The sequence below is a fragment of the Ceratotherium simum genome, chromosome 16 (assembly GCF_057802395.1).
Source record: "Ceratotherium simum simum isolate JZ-2026a chromosome 16, ASM5780239v1, whole genome shotgun sequence".
Lineage (NCBI taxonomy): Eukaryota > Metazoa > Chordata > Mammalia > Perissodactyla > Rhinocerotidae > Ceratotherium > Ceratotherium simum.
Window position 1 is genome coordinate 60421316 of NC_141915.1, and position 19519 is coordinate 60440834.

General features: G+C 42.8%; 1 protein-coding gene and 1 pseudogene across 6 annotated transcripts in view; one reads left to right on the forward strand and one right to left on the reverse strand.

Annotated features, from left to right (window-relative positions):
* Positions 1 to 19519, forward strand: part of RPTOR (regulatory associated protein of MTOR complex 1) — a 414631-nt gene that overhangs the window by 156746 nt on the left and 238366 nt on the right. For all 6 annotated transcript variants that reach the window (XM_004432844.2, XM_087441745.1, XM_087441746.1 and 3 more), the window contains exon 4: positions 8318 to 8476. In XM_004432844.2, coding sequence (XP_004432901.1) covers positions 8318 to 8476 — 159 coding nt within the window. The remainder of the gene's footprint in view (positions 1 to 8317; positions 8477 to 19519) is intronic.
* Positions 11963 to 12860, reverse strand: LOC101393645 (small ribosomal subunit protein uS5 pseudogene; annotated as a pseudogene).

A 19519-nucleotide genomic window follows, 5' to 3' on the forward strand; every position in this document is an offset into this window, starting at 1 on the left:
ACTTTCCCTGCTTACGGAAACTGTCAGCCAGGCTCACTCCACTGCATTAGCTGATGCTTCAGTGGGAGTTTGAATTTCTTCCAGCATCCTCCCCGAGCTTGTTTAGAACAGTAGATCAGTTTGTCAGGGCAGGAAATCATCTCCTGAGGGTCCTGGGTGCTGTAGCAAAAGGCTTGCTTCACCGCTGCACTCCATCTCAGCAGAACTGAATCTTTAAAAATCTCAAAAAAATGAAAATAGAAACACCAAGCCTCTGATATAACAGCCCTTTTTGGAAAAACTCATTGGGCTTTGCAAACTCTACTAGGAAGTATTTATTCATCATTTGTTCATGCACAAATATTTAGCAAGCACCAACTTATGTGCTAGGCTGTATGCTTACCTAAGGATGCCATGGTGAGCAGGGACATCATCATCTCTGCCTTTACAGGGCTTTAATCAGGGCACGAGGAAGATGGAGGGAGGAAGATAGATGAGTAACAAGCAGATAGAGTCAAGGGTCATAAATGTTATGATAGGGGACCTAGAAGTGCTATGGGAGCATTTGGCACAGGGGACCTACCCAGTTTCTGGGTGGGCACCCGAGAGAGAGTTCCAGAGAGGTAACATTTAACATGATATTTGAAGAAGGAACAGGAAATGTCCAGGTAAGACTTGGAGTTGGGGATGGGGAAAAGTAGGAAGAGGTTCTGGCAGAGGGCTGGAAGGTAGATGAGAATATAATGAGGCGGAAGACTTGGAAGATACTTTCTTGTGGCTGGAGCGTAGACTCTGAGGTTTTATTTAGAGACAAGGCTAGAGGTCTTGCAGGGATTTATGGGCCATTCTAAAGAGTTTGCTAAGTCACTGGGAAGCTGTCCAAGGGTTTCTAGCAAGTGAGACATGGTGAGTTTTGGAGAATGGATTTGGATAGAGCAAAGGAGGCTAGCAGATTAGTTGGGAAGTTGTTGTAGTAATCTAAGAAATAGATAGTGGTGGAGGTGATGATGATGACGGTGGTGGTGAGGATGGTGATGAAGATGATTGGGATGATGACAGTGACGATGAGGTAGTGGTGGTGATGATGATGGTGATGGCGGTAGTGATGGTGATAATGATGGTGATGAAGATGATGGTGATTGTAGTGGTGATGGTGGTGGTAATGACAATGACAATGATGATAGTGGTGGTGATGATGATGGTGATGGTGACAGTGATGGCAGTGGCTTGGCCTAGGTAGTGATAGTGGGGATGGAAAGATCTTTAGCAAGAGAAAGTGTGTTTTGAGGGGTGGTGACATAAAGCCCCTGAATTGCCAGGGACCTGGAGCTTTCTCTTATGGGGCTACCACCTAGGACAGGTGTCATTTGAGCAGACCTGACCTTTCTCCATGCCCAGCATTTCCCTGGAAAACCTTGCTTCCTACTTGGGAAGGAGAGGGGCAGGGGTAAAAATTCTGCCAGACCCCAGACCCGGGGCAGAACTGGCCCAAATTCTAACGTTATATTTGTTCTTCCTGGAGAGTTCTGAGAAAATCTCTCATACTTTTCAGCTTTTTGGATCTGAACTTGAGATGTTATCCATTGCCGTAGAAGGATGGCAGGACAGAAGTAACATTATTCATACTCACATTCCTAGTCGAGTCAGACAGCAGTAGTCTTTACTAGAAACCTCGAAGAAGCACAGGCAGTGCTGTTGCTGCTGCACAGGGTTTCCTCGTTATGGGATTCTGTCAAGAGAGAAGACCCACCAAGCAGAGGCCCCAGCTCCTCCTCCCTGCGCTGCCTTCCTCTCCTCCAGTCACATTAGTAGCTCTCTGTGTGGCTTCAGCAGACTAGGAAAGGGCACAGCTGCCAACCTTGGCTGCAGGGAGCATAGCCCCTCCTGCACCCATGCTCTCTAGCCTCTGAAATCTGTCCTTGCGTTAGGAGGAGGCTGAGGGGAAATAAAGCTATCCACAGGGAATGCAGAATCTGATTGCAGGGAGACTGCATAGACCTTATTAGCATATAGAGTCACCAGGTGTCATTTTGGGGCAAGAGACCATCACTGAGAAGGAAATGAAACTTGGAGCCGCATTTTCTGTCATTAAGCCAAGGGGCAGCCTTTCTTCCATTGTTCATTCTTTTATTCTCTTCTTCTATTGCATCCTCTGGAATTTCCATGCTTATATTTTATCACATCTTGAGATTACGTAGTAATGCCTAGCACAAGAGGCAGTATTTTAGAGACTTGCTTTGTCATTTCACACCCCTGGCTAAAGTTGTCATAAATCTCCCAAATGATTAGATGCTTCCTCTGCCACTCCTGTCCCTCAAACTGTTATCCCAGGCTTTCTAGTTTTGAAACAAAACCTTAACATGGTGTGGTGACATTTAATTTAGCAGGCTTTCTAGTTTTGAAACAAAACCTTAACATGGTGTGGTGACATTTAATTTAGTGCTTCTCATTTCAAAGCCCTTAAAAGTATTAATTCCTATAAAGCCCCAGGAGGCATATTATTAATATCTGTAGTGCCTTTCATGCTAGTCCATTAATGTGTTGTTTCTGTGCGATAGGGAAGAAAATGAGGCTAAGTCATTTTTTCGCAACCCCGCAGGAGAAGACCTTGATGGAGCCAAGGTCAGAAATAACAAATCCCTAATTTTATTGATGTCTCTGAGTAATGTCAACCCTCTGGCCTTGTGTGTGGTTTGGAAGAACAACACTCCTATTTGGGACTAATCTCTGGGGACAGCGAATGGTCCTTCAGTGGAGCTGGGGCTTCACAAATCCTAGCTCAATAGCTGTGTGGGGAGGGCAGAGCTGAGAAAAACTGGGTGGTAGCAGTAAAAGTGGGATGCAGACTAGGCAGGAGCAGGAGGCACTTGTCATTTCCACTTGAAAAGCGCCTGGAGGTTTGTGGACTGGGAAGTGAATCCAGACACCACAGCGCAGACAGCCTGCCACTCCTGGGAGACAGTGTGTGGGTGCATAGTGCGGCTTGTTCTTATTTTGGGGTACTTTGTCTTTGAGCAACTTCTTCACTACTGAACGTCGGGGTTTCTGTAGCCTGAGGAGCAAGAAAGCCACTACAGAGGGATGCGTGAAATCAGGTGATTCCCCGATACCTGGGTTTAGTTTAGGGCCCTTTCCCTCTGGGTATGTCTCCCTTCCCACTGCCTTGCTGTCTGGCGAGTTCTGTACTTACTCTTTTCTCATCTGTCCCTGCAGCTCATGACTTCAGAAGTGTTTCTGACTCTGAAATGTGTACCCAATGCTCCTTAAGGTTAAGTGGCTTTAATGTGTATGAAAAGAGGAAAGTCTCCACCAGATCAAGGCAACGTGGTGAGCGCACGACTCCTGGGCGAGGGGGCGGAAGATGGTCATGAGTGTGACCTGGGGTGGCTTGCTTCTCCTGGCCGGGCTGTGAACACGAGGCAGTCACACCCTTTCCACCTTCTGCGTGAAGCTTTGGGAGGCTCAGGAGAGATGGTGCTTATGATTGCTTGCTGAAGAGTTGTCAAGGCTCTGCCCGTGTCAGCTGTTACTACCCCGGTAATAGTTATGAGTAGTAAGGAAGGTGGTACTCAGGGTGGGCCATGATAGTTGACAACGGTGATTTCTGTCATGCTTACTGGTAGCAGGAAGTTTCAGGAAATAAGGCCTTTGGGTGGGTGAGTAAACACTGCGCACTAAAGATTTATTTGCCCTTTTCTTCATATTGTCTGATAAAACCATCAGTGAATTGAAAGTTATCAAAGATCCATCAGTGTCTTTGTCACCACGTGGCAGGAGCAGCAGGTGTGAGAGGGGCACAGTTCCGTCACTGTTCCCTCCTGCCCTACCTCGCCTGGCACAGACCATGCCTTCTCTAAACACTTCCCCTCTACTCGCACTGCTCCTGGTCATCACTGTGGTGGAAAAGGAAGGGCGCATTCTCAGCCTGGCTATCCTAGGCCCCAGTACCCTCTGAGTGCGCAGGAAGGAGGCCCTTTCCCTCATTTCCTCCTAATGCGTTGATTTGATTTGAGTGGAGAGGTGTCCTTCTGGGCGGTTTTCTCACACTCATTGTGGAAATGCTTTGGTTTGGGAGAGGGTCCGAGGCATCTTTAGCAGTGTGTCTGTCGGCACACACCGTCTTCATAACACACGTTACACAAAACAACTAGGGCCAGCCCTGCCTGCTGAGAGCTGGCCACCCTGGGGCCGCCTCGAAGGGGCGGCTCCTTGGAGAGTAGCCCCATTTGAATGAGGTTCTCTCCAGTATAATTCCCTGTTACTGCTCTTGGCTGTAAATGAAAATGCTCTCAGTTCTGTTGTGCTCATAGGGAAAATAAATAGTGAATTCAGAACTCCTTTTAGCGCCCATTAAAATTACTTTGTGATTCAGCCTCTCCATCTTTGCTCTTCTCTGCATGAGCCACCTGCAAGCCTTCCTGGAAGCAGGAAAAATACACACCCAGTGTTTTCTAGCACCCCTCCCACTCTGCTCCAGCACAGCCCAGAGCGAGACTCAGTGTTGCGCTTGTAATAACACTTGTGAGAGGCTGCTCCCTCCCTTCAGCCCGCGGGCCCTGTAGTTGTAGCTCGTGGTGCTAAAATGTTCTTCTGAATACCTCTGGCTGTTTCTACCCACCCCGCCAGGATGCATTTTAAAAAGTGCTTATATCAAAAATGCATAGGTATTTATTTTAATTTACATAAAGGCCCAGATCAAAATGTCTACCAAGATGGCCTGTGGTTTGCTGCCAAGTTTGGTCATTACAGCAGCTGTGATTCAGAGAAAAATCTAAATTCTGAGTTTATACAGGTCATGTCACAGTGGCTGAGGTGTTGTAGCTGAAACTGTGGTTTGCCTGGGTCCTCTACTCCATCAGGTGTTTTTGTTGGGAGTGGGGACTGAGGAGGCAAAGAGGCGGCTGCTGCTGTGCTGGTTTGAAAGCGGTCTCCACAGACTGACCCCATCCCACTCGTCTGTAATTCTGTGTATCCTACCCATTTGAAGATGGAATGTCTAGATAACTCTACTTCACACTTATTTTCTAACTTCACAATATGCTGGTGCAGGTGTGGTTTTGGAGGACATGTGTCCAAAGTCATGACATCTCAGTAAAATGTTTCCTTCTTTGCTCCCAGAACTGGATTTTCATTTATTAACTGCCTTCGTCTTGTTTAGTGGGTTTAACCAACATTCAGGTATTTAGAGCATTAAGACTCAGTGCCCTTTTTCTATCCTGCCCAGAGCACAAATAAGCAGTTTATCAGTGATGCGTCAAGAATGTTTTTCTGTATCGTTTTCTTAACTGTTTAATATGCAGAATTCCAAATAGCAAAGAGGAAAGAGTTGTTGATAAACATCTTAAGTACCTACAACCTAGACGCAACAATTTTTACATATACACTTTCTAATATTACGTTGAAATTCACTTATGTCACTTCGTCAGATAGGATTCATCATTTTGATTTGTCTCATTACCCATTATTGTAATCAGTGTCAATAAAACTCTGATTGTCACTCAACAACTAATTGCTGATAGCCAAGCATGTTGTGAGGCCATGCAAAGGATATAAAAATCAAGCCTGGTTCTGAAAGGCACACATGGCAGTGCACACCGTGTCTGTCCTCGCAGGGTTTACAGTCTCAGTGGAACTGAGGCAGCTGCACATGAACATACAACGAACAGTATAAGTTGGTTCAGAGAAAGAGAAGATTAGTCCTGTAGGGGTCCAGGAAGGACTTTTGCACAAGAGCTGGAAATTGAACTGGTGCTTCTAGAACACGTGCTTTAGGTGGGCTGCTTCAGGCCGAGATGCCAGCCTGGAGGAGCAATGACAGGACTGCTGCCTGGGCTGGGCATCGGCTCTGTGCCTCTCTGAGTGCTACCGTGTCCTCAGCCCCTACTTCCACATGGACCCTGTCTCCCTGAGGGCCAGCTCTGCTCTGGGAGAGCCCCTGCATGGATGCTCCACAGCCCTTCTGTCAGTGTCCAATTAATGCACATTGCCTCGATGGTGAAAATGAACTTGAAAACCTCGCATTATATGTTAGTTAGCTTTCCTGAGTCTCCTGTGACACTATTTATTTCACGAGTAGCATTCCAGCCTGTATGGAGGAAACACTGGGAGGGAAGGCCACTTTGTTAGACCCTAGCCTGCTATTTCTGCACAGGGTTCTACAATTGTTCTGCAATTGGGTAGGGTTGCTATCCTTGGGTTAGTTTGCTTACAGGTGCAGAAAATGTCAGCCGTCTGGAAAAACTTTGTTTTTGAATTTCAACATTCTAAAGCTTTCATATTGATGCATCCACTGATAACTTTCAGAGTACAGGATACAGTATATCACCAAGGATTTTATATTGTTATAAACTGCATCATTAGTATATATTTAATTAGATGAAAGCAAATGTTGTATCTCATATGTAGCGGGACTAATACTGTGCTAGCCGGGCTATGTTTTCCTGCTGTTCTGACATGTAACACTTCCTTTTCCTTAGAAAGGGTAGGAAACCTTTCTTAAATATAAGTAGTGTGTCGTCCTAGGCCTTCTCAATGTCTGCTTTTCATCTCTGCTCCTTTCTTCTCCCTGCTTGTCTTCTGAAACAACATCAGCTGGTGCTTGCTGAGCGCAGACTGTGTGCCAAGCCCTGTGGGAGGCGCAGGGCCACAGTGGGACCCTGACGCTTCTGATGCAGGCTCTGCGCTGCTCATGTCCCTCCTTCTCACCAGTGTTTCTCTTCAGGTGATGTCACGGCATTGTCCTCACTTTTTTATTTAGCTTTTTAAATAAAGTTTTAAAAGTGTATCAAAGTAATAAACACATACATTATTTTTTAAAAATCAGAACATAATCCTCACCTAGAGGCAAACTCTTTTAGCTGTGTTTTTCTAGTAGATACAGCCATATTTTAAAAGAAAATGTCTATGCTGCTTTTTATCAATTTAGGGCATTTTGATTGACTTCCTGGTGTGGTTTTCGTGCTTTTATACACATCACTTCCACTCTGCCATGCAATATGGTTATAGATTTACTTTTTCAGTTCCATTGTGAGTTTACCATTAAAAGTTCTTTGAAACCAGACAAGGAGAGATGAATACAAAGTGGAGAGACTCCTCTGTTGAGCCCCACATACCAATCGCCCAGCTTCAGCATCCTCGCCACACGGCCTTGTCTCTGCACTGGTCTGCCCTCCACGCTCAGAGGATCTTGAAGTTTGCACAGTTTTTAATGAAATAAAACCAGCATTTGTAACGTTATGACTATGTAAACACTGTTCACCAGAAAAGCCAGGAAACGTGTTTGGATCTAATTCTGGACTTTGTACCAGCTCCCTGGCCTGCTGGTCTCTCCAGGCCCCGAACTTCACCACTTTGACTAGTGAGATTCTATGGGAGACCTGGGTGTGTGGGAGGGCCAGATCCCAGGGTTTTCCTTTTTCAGTGTTTTCCTGGCTGTTCTTGTGTATAGGTTTTTCCACGTGAACTTCAGTAGCAACTTGTCTAACTCCATAAAATAGCTTGTTGTTATATTTATTGGGCACGCTTTGAATTTGTCGGTTAACTTGTGGAGAATGGAAATTTTAAGAATGTTGATGCATCTACCCCAGCAGGGAGCGTGTTTCTATGTTTCAAGTCTACTTCCATATTCTCCAACAGAGTTTTAAAAACTCTCCTTGTATGGGTTTTGTACATTCCTTGTTTTGTTTATTCCTATGTATTTAATCTTCTTTGTTGCTTTGTGGGTGGGAATCCTTACGTTTATGTCCTCTAAGCATTTATTGTTTGTATATATAAAGGCTATTGATTTTTGTATGTTAATTTTAGGTCCTGCTAATTCAGTGAATTCTTTACATCCATCCGCAAGGGACCAGGCAGGAGTAGGTGGGAGGGGGTTTGAGTAGGGCAGATATGATGGAGCTAGAGAGGGCAGCTTGTTTCCTTACTCTGTTTTTTTTTTTAGCTATAATGCTGTTGCTGCCTTGTATCACAGGTTCCTGTATTTAAGCAAATTGTCTCTTCTATGTTCCAGATAGTTTTTTCAACAGGATTCAGTGTTTCTGAGAAATGCTTTTGATATCACAGGGGCACTGCCTTTTAGTTAGTGTTCCCAAGTGACTGGCTTTACATACTTATCTCATGTGATCTTCACAGTACTCAATAAATATTTGTTAAATGGATGAACTTTCACAACCACTCTGTGAAGTAGTCATTATCCCAGTTTGTATATGAAGAAACTTGGGGTCACTTGTCCAGGGTCAGGCAGCTATTAAATGTAAACTCAGAGTAAGGAATGGAGTATGTACTCCAGGTATTCATTCCCGTGAATCCATCATAAGTTTCTTACTTTCTTCTGCAACAGGCCCGGTACAAGCAGAGCCTCGATCCCACCGTGGATGAAGTGAAGAAGCTTTGCACATCTTTACGCCGAAACGCCAAGGAGGAGCGGGTTCTCTTCCACTACAACGGCCACGGGGTGCCCAGGCCCACAGTGAATGGGGAGATCTGGGTCTTCAACAAGGTGGGCATGCCATCAGAGGTTCCTGGGAACCAAATTCATTTCTCGTTCTGCCAAAAAATTTAAGTTTTGGTGGTCAGCTGCAGATCCTGTTCATCCGTAGCTTTAACTGAACCATTAATGTTTAATCCGTTTCCACAATCCCACATGTAGGAAGATTGAGTAGGACAATGGGCCAGTTATCTGGTGGGAAGTTTTGGAATCGTTTCTATTTCATTGTAAAAGCTGAAAAATAGGCACAAGGAGTTGTTTCTGCTGTAAAATATGTTAATGAAATGACTGTCTGGAAAGTCATGAGGTATGGGTGTGTGATTTATTTTTCCCTGTGAGGATATGAGTTCTTGTAGTTCTTTGAGGAAAGACCTCAAGAATATCAGCCTTCTAGTTTGAACAATTACAAGATTTCTCAATTTAGTTAGAATCTTCCTTTGAGAATCAGTGATTTTCTTAGAAAATAAAATGGTGTAAGTATTCCAAAGAGCTAACAACAAGCAACCTTGCAGACAGAGCCTCAGCTCTGCCCTCTCCAAGGTCGACGTTGCTGGCCTCTTGCAGTTCCTTAATCAAAAGACTGTGGGTGAGGGGCCGGCCCGGTGGCGCAAGTGGTTAAGTGCGCGCTCCGCTGCGGCGGCCCGGGGTTCGCTGGTTCGGATCCCGGGCGCGCACCGAAGCACTGCTTGGCAAGCCATGCTGTGGCGGCGTCCCCTATAAAGTGGAGGAAGATGGGCACGGATGTTAGCCCAGAGCCATCTTCCTCAGCAAAAAAAAAAAAAAAAAAGAGGAGGATTGGCGGATGTTAGCACAGGGCTGATCTCCTCACAAAAAAAAAAAAAAAAAAGACTGTGGGTGAAAGCAAGGGGTAGATGACACCCCTTCCGCCATCTTCCTGAGCTGTGAGTGGCAGGTTTCATCCCCTGTCCTACAGTGCGGGAACTTTGGCCCCCTCAGAGTAGCCAGGCTGCACTGCTCTTATCACATTGCTCGTGAAAGGCACTACCTGGAGGTGTGCAGGGCCCAGCCTGTGGCCACTCCTTACGTGCTTAAATTTATATACAAGGGCATTGGTTTTGGGATCCAACAAACTTGAGTTCAGATTTTGGCCATACTGCTTTATTAGCTTTAGGACCATGGACAAACCATTAACCTTCCTGGACTTCTGTTTCAAGAAGCTGCTTCATAGTGTTGTAGTTAGGATAAAAGAGATGTAACGTATAAAGTACGCAAGAAACCACTCAAATGTCCTCTATCTGCTCCTATTTGGCGCAAGTGGCCATGCAGTGTAGGCAGATGAAACAATTGGAGCGGCTAGAGGAAAAGGAATGTAGAAGGGTCTAGACCTAGCTCCTCCCTCAGAGGTAGTGCCGTCTCTTCCTTGTATGTATCTAGATAACAACTTAATTTTAATTATTTTTATTAAATACTGTATAGATTCAAAACTATAATTATAAAAGAAGTAGAATTTAAAGAAAAACAATATAACGAACCACCAGATATCGACCAGCCAGCTCAGAAAATGAACTTTAGGAGTCCCTCTGTGCCCTCTTTGATCTCATCCCTTTCTCTCCCCTTCCCCCCAAGATAAGGGGCACAGTGAGTTTTGAGTTTATCACCACCTTTCTTTCCTTTAGAGCCCCTCCTTGTGTGGCTCTCCAGACACATGGAGGTTGGCTGTTTTCTAGTTGATGGGATTGGGATCATTCTGCGCATGCTCTTCCCACTCAGTGTTATCCTGGGAAGATCTGTCCCCACTGCTGCTGTGGCTGAGTTTCCTCCCTTGCTTCCGCTGGCGGGGGTGGTGATGTTTCAGGACCCTCTCTGTGGATGGACATTTGGGTTGGTTCTCATTTTTGTCCTGATCTAAACGCCTGAGTGTTTCCATTACCCAGCCTCCACGCCAACACTATCGTCAGGATTTTTTTTATCTGTACGAGTTTGGTGGGTGTCAAAGGATATATGGTGGTGTAATTCGAGTCTCCCTGCTGACTGTGAGGGTCACGCACGTTCTGATTGCTGTATTGGCCGTGTAGCCTTCCTCTTCTTGAAGTGCCGTGTCGTCTCCGTTTTTCACTTGGGTTGTGTGTCTTTTTCTTATTGATTTGGAGGAATTCTTGATATTCTAGACACTAATCCTTTATCATTGTTATGAATCGTGAATGTCTTCTCTGAATTTATGGCTCCATTTGTTGGTTGGTTTGTTTCTGTTCTCTTTATGGTGTCCCGTAGTGGACAGAAGTTCTTTATTTTGAAATGCTCAATATGGTCAGTCTTCTTTTATGGTGTGGACATTTTGTATCTTCTTTAAGAAGACTTTCCTTATGCCAAGATTGCAAAAGTATTCCACCGTATGTTCTTCTAAAAGTGTTATATTTTTGTCCATTACATTTAGGTCTTTAATCTACCTGGAAATGATTTTTGTACATATTGTTAGGTAGAGGTTCAAATTTATTTTTTTTTTGCAGGTGGATACCTACTTGTTCCATTACCATTTAATGCCAGCTTTGAACTAAATCAAGTTCCCACAGTGTGTGGGTATGTCTCTGAGCTCTCTGTTCTGTTCCATGGGTCCACCTCTGTGTCGATGATTTTACTGAGTGCAGGTTTTCAGTGATTCTTGCTATTTGGGAAGCTGCATTTCCCCCTTTGTTCTTCAGAGGTGTCTTGGCCATTCTTGGCCCTTTGATCCTCCATGAAAATATTGAATCAACTAGTAAATCAATGGATTAGTGAGGGGAGACTCAATATCTTGACAATGTTGAGTCTTCCAAACTTTGCTCTTTTTAAGTGTCTATCAAGTGTATTTTATAATTTCATAAAGGTTTGTATAATTTGTTAGATATATTCTTAGATACTTTATATTTTTTTGATATAGTTATAAATGTTTACCATAAAAATTATATTTTATAAGTTTTTACCAGGGTGTATGGAAAGGCAGTTGATTTTTGTACATTTATTTTATATCTACTAATTTTGCTGTTCTCTCTTGTTGATTCTAATAATTTATCTGTACATACTTTTTGATTTTCTTAATAGACTGTCTTGTCATCTGCAAATAGTGGCAGTTTTCTTTCTTTCCTTCCAGTCTTGTACCTTTGATTGCTGTTCTTGGCTCACTGTGCTGGCGAACCCCTCCCAAGGAGTGAAGTCATGACTGGGGCGTCTTTGTTTCAGTCCTCATTTCCAAGGGAGTGCTTTAAAAGAATAAAAGATAAGAAAATCCCTTATCAGATTAAAAAATGACCTTCTATTCCTAGTTTATTTTTTATTAAATCATGAATATTGTTGCTGTTTTGCAAGCCATTATGTGTGTCTGTGTATAAGATGATCATGTGATTTTTCCCCTTTAAAGTGGCAATGCATTGAATGATATATGATTTTCTAATATTGAATACACCTTTCATTTGTAGGATAACCCACAAATGTGTCATTATGAGTTATCTGTTTCATGCAGGGTTTAGTTTAGTTTGTTGGTATTTTTTTTTTTTTAACAGGCTTAATTCACTTCATTTTTCTTGTATAAAACTATGTGGTGGCCACAGCTGGAGCCTGGGTCCTCTGTACGGAGACTCGAGTGTGGTTCTTGACAAGATGGTCAGTGAATTCCTGATAGGGAGACTTGGTGAACACAGTCTCTTTCCAGAGGTCAGGGGTGAGATAGCTGTAGGTCTTGGAGATGGCATCAAAGGTGGCCTTGGCGAAGTTGCCCAGGGTGGCAGTGCAGCCCCTGGCAGAGGTGTAGCAGTCATCAATACCAGCCATCAGCAGCAGCTTCTTGGGCACAGGGGCTGAGACGATGCCAGTGCCCCTGGGAGCAGGGATGAGAGGCATCAGCACAGAGCCACAGCGACCCGTCACCTTGCAAGGGACAGTGTGGGGCTTGGCGATCTTATTCCCCCAGTAGCCTCGCTGCACGGGGACGATGGAGAGCTTGACAAGGATGATGGCCCCACGGATGGCAGTGGCTACCTCCTTGGAGCACTTAACACCCAGACCGACATGTCCATTGTAATCCCCGATGGCAACAAAAGCCTTGAACCTGGTCCGCTGGCCAGCACGGGTCTGCTTTTGCACCGGCAGAATCTTCAAAACCTCGTCCTTGAGGGATACTCCCAAAAAGAAGTCAATTATCTCAGACTCCTTGATGGGCAAGGAGAACAAGTAGATCCCTTCTAAGGACTTGATCTTCATGTCCTTGACCAAATGACCCAGCTTGGTGACGGGTCTCCACTCCTTGTCCTCGGCCTTGCCTCCGCGAGCTCCGCGGCCTTGGCCATGACCCCGGCCCGGGACGCTGCTGCCGAAGCCTCCGCGGCCTCCCATTCCAGGGCCCCCGGGGCCTCTGGGGCCTCCGGGCCCTGCCGCAGCACCGGCGTCATCCGCCATTTGGTGTTTTTCCTCAGAAGAAGCTGTTGATATTTTGTTTAATGTTTTTACCTCCTTGTTCATGAGTGAGATTGGCTTGGAATTCTTCTTTCTCTTGCCAGCTATGGATAATCAGTATAACTGTGGCCTTAGAAAATAGGTTGAGGGAATTTTCCTTTTTAGATGCACTGGAATAGTTTTCGTGAGATTTGAAGTATGTGTTGTCTGAATATTTGGTGGAATTTACACATAAAGCTGTCTGGCTGACATTTTGTTTGTGGAGAGATCCTTGACTACTGATTTAGTTTCTTTCATTGGTAAAGGGCTATTCGGATTTTCTATTTCTTCTTGAGCCAGCTTTGCTAACTTATTTTTGTAGGAATTTGTCCATTTCAGCTTAATTTTCAAATTTGTTGACAAAAAGTGACTCATAATATTCTGTTATTAATTTATCAAAGTCTGAGTTAGTGATGTTACCTTTTTCATTCTTCATACTGATAGTTGGTCTTTTTTCTTCTTGATCACTCTTACCAGAGGTTTCTGTACATTTCATTAGTCTTTTCAAAGAATCAACATTTGACTTTGTTGATCCTCCAGCAGGGTTGAAAGAACAGTAGAATGAATACTTCTATACAGTCGTGTGCTGCGTAACAACGTTTCAGTCAGGGACATATGGACTGCACATCGACGGTGGTCCCATAAGATCAGTACTATGGAGCCTAGGTGTGTAGTAGGCTGTACCAGCTAGGGTTGTGTGAGTACGCTCTGTGATGTTTGCACGATGATGATATCGCCTAATGATGTGTTGCTCAGAACATGTCCCCGTCACTGAGTGACATGTGACTGTACCTTTCACCTGTATTCAGCAGTTAGCACTTTGCCACATTTGCTTTATGTCTTTCTATAGATAAACATTTTTTACCTTAACCATTTGAAAGTTACAGACATGATGACACTAAAAACAATGATGTTTTTGTACATAACTTAATATCCTTAAATTGCCGAAGAAGTTTAACATCAATTCTGTAATATCATTTAACATAGAGTTCGTATTCAAATTTTCCCAGCTGTCTCAAAAATGTGTGTTAATAAGCACTGTTTGTTTGTTGATTTTGCTTTACATTTAAGATCCAATCCAGGTTCATGCATTGCATTTGTTTGTCATCTTTTTCAGTCTCCTCGAATACAAATCAGTCTCTTTGCCTTTTTTTCTTTATTGACATTGACATTTTTTTAGTGAGGTTATTTTATTGTCTTCCTATGAGTTAGTGTAGTGTACTGAGTTAGTGTAGTTTTAAATCACTTTTTTCTCTTTATTAATAGACTTTTTTTCTAGAGCAGTTTTAGTTTTATAGAAAAATTGAAAAGAAAGTACAGAGAATTTCCATACACTCTCTTTCCCTACCCAGCTGTCAATTTCTCCTATTATTGACATCCTGCTTTGGTGTTCCTACGTTTGTTACAATTGATGATCCAGTATTGATACTTTATTATTAACTAGAGTCATAGTTTATATTAGGGTTCACTGTTTGTGTTGTACAGTTCCATGGGTTTTGCCAAATACATAATGTCATGTATCTACCATTACAGTATCATACAGAATAGTTTCACTGCCCTAAAAAATCCTATGCTCCACCTCTCTCCCTGCTCTCCTCCCAACCCTGGCAACCACTGATCTTTTTACTGTCTCTACAGTTGTGCCTTTTCTAGAATGTCATATAGTTGGAATCATATAATATGTAGTCTTATCAGACTGGATTTTTTCAATTAGGAATGTGCATTTGAGGTTCCTTCATATCTTTTTGCAGCTTGATAGCTCATTTCATGGCTTTTTACTACGGAATAATATTCCATTGTCTGAATGTACCACTATTGAAGGACACCTGGGTTGCTTCTGGTTTTTGGCAGTTAACAAATAATGGTATTTTAAATTTGCATGTGCAGGTTTTTGTGTAGACACGAGGTTTCTACTCATTTAGGTAAATTCCTAGGAGTGCCATTGCTAGATCAGATGGTACGTTTAGCTTTCTAAGAAACTGCCAAACTGTATTCCAAAGTGGCTGCATCATTTTGCATTGCCACCAGCGATAAATGTGAGTTCCTGTTGCTCCGCATCCTCCTAAGCATTTGTTGTTGCCAGTGTTTTGGATTTTAGCCCTTCTAAATAGGTGCATATTGGTATCTCGTTGTTTTAATTAGCAATTCTTTAATGACATATGCTTATTTGCATATGCATATATTTTCATATGCTTATTTGCCATCTGTATAATTTTCTTTGATGGGGTGTCCATATTTTTTGCCCACTTTTAAATAGGATTATTTGTTTTCTTATTCAGTTTTAGCAGTTCTTTTTATATTTTGGATACAAGTCCTTTATCAGATAGGTGTTTTGTAAATATTTTCTCCTACTCTGTGACTTGTGTTTTCATTCTCTGAACAGGGGGAATTGACTTTTTGAAGAGTTTAGACCAGTTATCTATCCTCTAGAATGTCCCACATTCTAGTTTAATTTCTTTGTTTTTTCATGAGTTTATATCAGACTGGATAAAAAGCAAGATCAAACTTTGTGCTTTCCACAAGAGATGCACTTTATTTTTTATTTTTTGTGAGGAAGATCAGCCCTGAGCTAACATCCATTTCCAATCCTCCTCTTTTTTGCTGAGGAAGACTGGCCCTGAGCTAACATCCGTGCCTATATTCCTCCACTTTATGTGGGATTCCGCCACAGCGTGGCCTGGCAAGCGGTGTGTTGGTACGCGCACGGGATCCGAACCCGGGCTGCCAGCAGCAGAGCGCACGCATTTAACCGCTGTGCCACGGGGCCAAGATGCATGTTAAATACAAAGACACGTGAAGGTTGAATGTAAAAAGATATACCATGGAAATACTACTAGTTAGGAGAGCTGGAGTGGCCATATTATTAACCAGAAAATAGACTTCAAGACAAGGAGCGTTGCCAGAGATGAAGAGGGACATTTCATAGTGACACACAGGTCAGGTCATCAGGAAGACGTAAATCATCCCGAATGTGTATATGCTTAATATGCGAGTTCAAAATACATAAATCAAGAGTGCCAGAACCAATGGGAAAAAGAAACAAATCTGTAATTCTAGTTGGATACTTGAATTACCATCTGTCAGTAATTGGTAGGTTAAAACTGAAGTTAAAATTGATAGATAAAATTGATAATTAAAAACTTTCTCACAAAGAAAACTCTAGACATAGTATACTCTATTTTTTTCTAGAAGAAAAAATCAGTTACTAATACAAAAGACCAGAACAATACTATCAATTGCTCTGACTCAATTAACATAAAACACTCCACCAACAACTGCAGGACACACATTCCCAAGTGCAGGGGGAGCCTTCGCCAGGACAGGCCATATGCTGGGTCATAAAAATGTCTCAGTGAAGTTTGAAGGATTGAAATAATGCAGAGTGTATTATTCTCTGACACAGAATTGCAATTGTAGGCTATCTGGAAAATCCTCAGATATTTGGAAGTTAAATAACACATATCAAAAAAGATATCACAGGAGAAAATAAACATAATTTGAACTAAACGATAATGAAAATATGACGTCAAAATTTGTAGGATACCCCTAGAGTAGTGTTTACATGGAAATGTGTAGCCTTAAATCCTTGTACAGAAGGGAAGGAAGGTTTAACATTGAAATCTAAATTTATGCCTTTAGAAACTAGAAAATGGTGAGCAAACTAAACTCAAAGTAAGTAGAAGGAAAGAAATAATAAAGAGCGTGAATAAGTAAAATAGAGCACAGGCAGTAGAGAAAGTTAACATAGCTAAAATGTGGTTTTTTGAAAAGATCAGTAAAATTGACATGTCTCTAGCTAGATAGATCAAGAAAAAAGAGAAGACCCAATTAATCAACATTTAGGAATGAAAGAAGGAATATCACCACATATCCTATAGACATTGAACAGATAGGAAATATTAATAATTTTATACCAATAAATTCAACAACTTAAATTATATAGAAAATGTCTTAAAAAATGCAACTTAGCAAAAGTGACCCAAAATGAAGTAGAAAATCTGAATAGCCCTAAATCAATCAAAGTAATTGAACTCATAGTTAAAAACCTTCTTACATGTTTACTCATGGATGAATGGATATTTTTATTTAAATATCTTATCGCGAAATGTTTCCTGATCAGTCTTTATAAACTGTTAAATCTTAGATGGAAGAAAAAGGGTTTGGGAGATGTTATTCATAATGCATAAAATGTACAAGTGACACCAAAACTGGAAAGTGAATGTCCTCTATTTGCATCACACACTTGCACTGTCTACACCAGGGGTTCCTCAAGGTGTGGGTCCCAGACCAGCACCAGCAGTAATTTCTTGGGACTTATAAGAAATGCAGATTATTAGATACTCCTCCACCCCCTAAGACTGCAGAAGCCTGTTGTGGCAAGGGCCCTGCGATCTGCAATTTAACAAGCCCTGCAGGGCATTCTGATGCAAACTCGTTTGAGAACATCTGAAAAATTAATTAAGATATTGTCTAAGGGTTTATATCTCTTAGCATCAAGGAAATAATATTTTTTAAAAACTTTGAAGCTCTTAGATAGTCCAAAGTTTTCCAGCACTTCTCCTGAAGAAATAGAATTTTTACTGATAGTCTTCACTGTCGTAAGCAAACATAAAATGCTAGAAATCCTCAAAAAAGAAAGGTTGTGTTTACAGTCAAATTAACAGCTTTTGTTTTGGTCTCTGCTGCATTCTCAATATGGATAAAGTAACAATTATAACAAATGATAAATGTGGTCTGGCACAAATAGTGCTTTTAAAAAATCACAAATATATCTTTTTAATAATAGCACGTTTAAAAACCTTTATGATCCATCTTTCAACAGAATTGGTAATGCGCTGTATACTAAACCAGAGTAAGAGGCATCTATTTGCTAGTGACATGCAATTTTAAAAAACCAATAAATTCTATTATTTAAATAACATTTATTTAGAATTACTTGTGGAGTAAACAGTTATTTAACTGGAATAAAGGAAAGGCAGAGGAAGTATCAACAAAACCAATAAAGGGACTGAAAGTTTGTGCCGTATGTACGGACGATCATACGTCTGGAGTTGCTGACGGCTGCATTTGGCTCACAAGCACCTCTCCCCTGATACCTAACATTTCTGGGCCATCTCCTCCTGCTGCCAGCTGATGTGTGTTCAGAGAACACACTTTAGAAGGAAGGTGAATCATCTTCTAGCCCACACTCCTCTGCTCTCCTCAGAGAACAGCTGCATGCATCACCTTTGCAGTCCAGGGAAAGCCAGGGTGACACATCCAGGTGTGACTGCAGTCCCTGTCTGTGAGGTGACAAGAAAGCCTGCGTCCTTAAGGGGCTCACAGGAAGCCCTCAGGAGGATGCCATTTTAACATGGCTCAGACTTCCAACTCACATTCTGAGTTCTTTGGCAGAAGATGTACTTAGAATCTTCTCGGAAAGGGGATGTTGCTTCTTTAGAGGTAGACCGCGTTACCTGGAAAACAAATTGCCCTTCTTTTCCCAGCTCTTGTCGCAGTGCTCGACTGCCTCTGTGGTTAACTCAGTCTGCAACGACAGTCTGATGAAGCAAGTGGACTTTTTTTTTTTTGATGTTTATAAACCTGACAGATAAAGTGGATTGTAATGAATAAATTATCTAAAAACCAATTCTGTTTCTTTGTTTGAAATGAAAGCATGGCTTTGAATATGTTTTTTCAAGAAAAAGGAGAGGTGCTTTGATTTGGAATTCTCTGTACTTGTAGTTTTTGGTGAGGGAGAAACCAAACCATTGCCTGAAAGGCTCTGGGGTGTTCCAGGCGGCCTTTGGTGCACATGGGGGCTTCTGAATTCCCCAGCTTGTAGAGGTTGGCTCACCTGAGGCGTCATAGGCACATTCCACAGACAGAGAGAAACAGATGCACTTTGGATGCTGTTTCTGTCCTCTGCTCCTGCGTCTGCAGGCTCTTCCCTGCAGCAGCGAGGCTGTATTCTGTGGGCTGCCCTGTGCAGTTTTGCAGGGCTGTAATTCTGGCCTGAAGCTTGACAAACTACCCAGGATCTTTCTGAGATGGGAAATGAGGTCTACACGTTCTTGTTCTGATAAGGATGAGTTCTCAAAGGTGATTTTCCTCAGTGTGTTTTATAGAGTTGATTTTGTATTCCCGAGGGGATACAGACTTCCAAGCTGCTGCCCTCTTACTAAACTTACCATGTACGGCTACTGCTTTCAGTGAAATGGTCTCTCCTCACAGGCAGGGGACGTTTCCCTCTCAGGGCACATTTGGCAGTGTCCAGAGGCCTTTTTGATTGTCACAACTGGGCTAGGAGGGAGTTCAAGTGCTGCTGGCAGTAGTGGGTCGAGGCCAGGGACGCTGCCAAACATCTTGCAGTGCCCAGGACGGCCCTCACACCGAGAGATTGGCCCCAGGTGCCCACAGTCCCAAGGCGGAGGAAGCAACCACAGAGGCATTTGCTTCTCAGCAGGCACTCCAGAGGCTGCCACGCACCACACAGCCTGTCTGTGTGGAGGTGCATGGTGCATTCAAGCCGTTCTCTGGTGGAGCCTCACTGTGGATGGTATAGGATGCAAGTCCCTCTCATAACTAAATATCATGAAGCCGAAGACCAGTTCAGAAAGTCCGAGGCTTCTTGCTGTGCTGTCCCTGGGA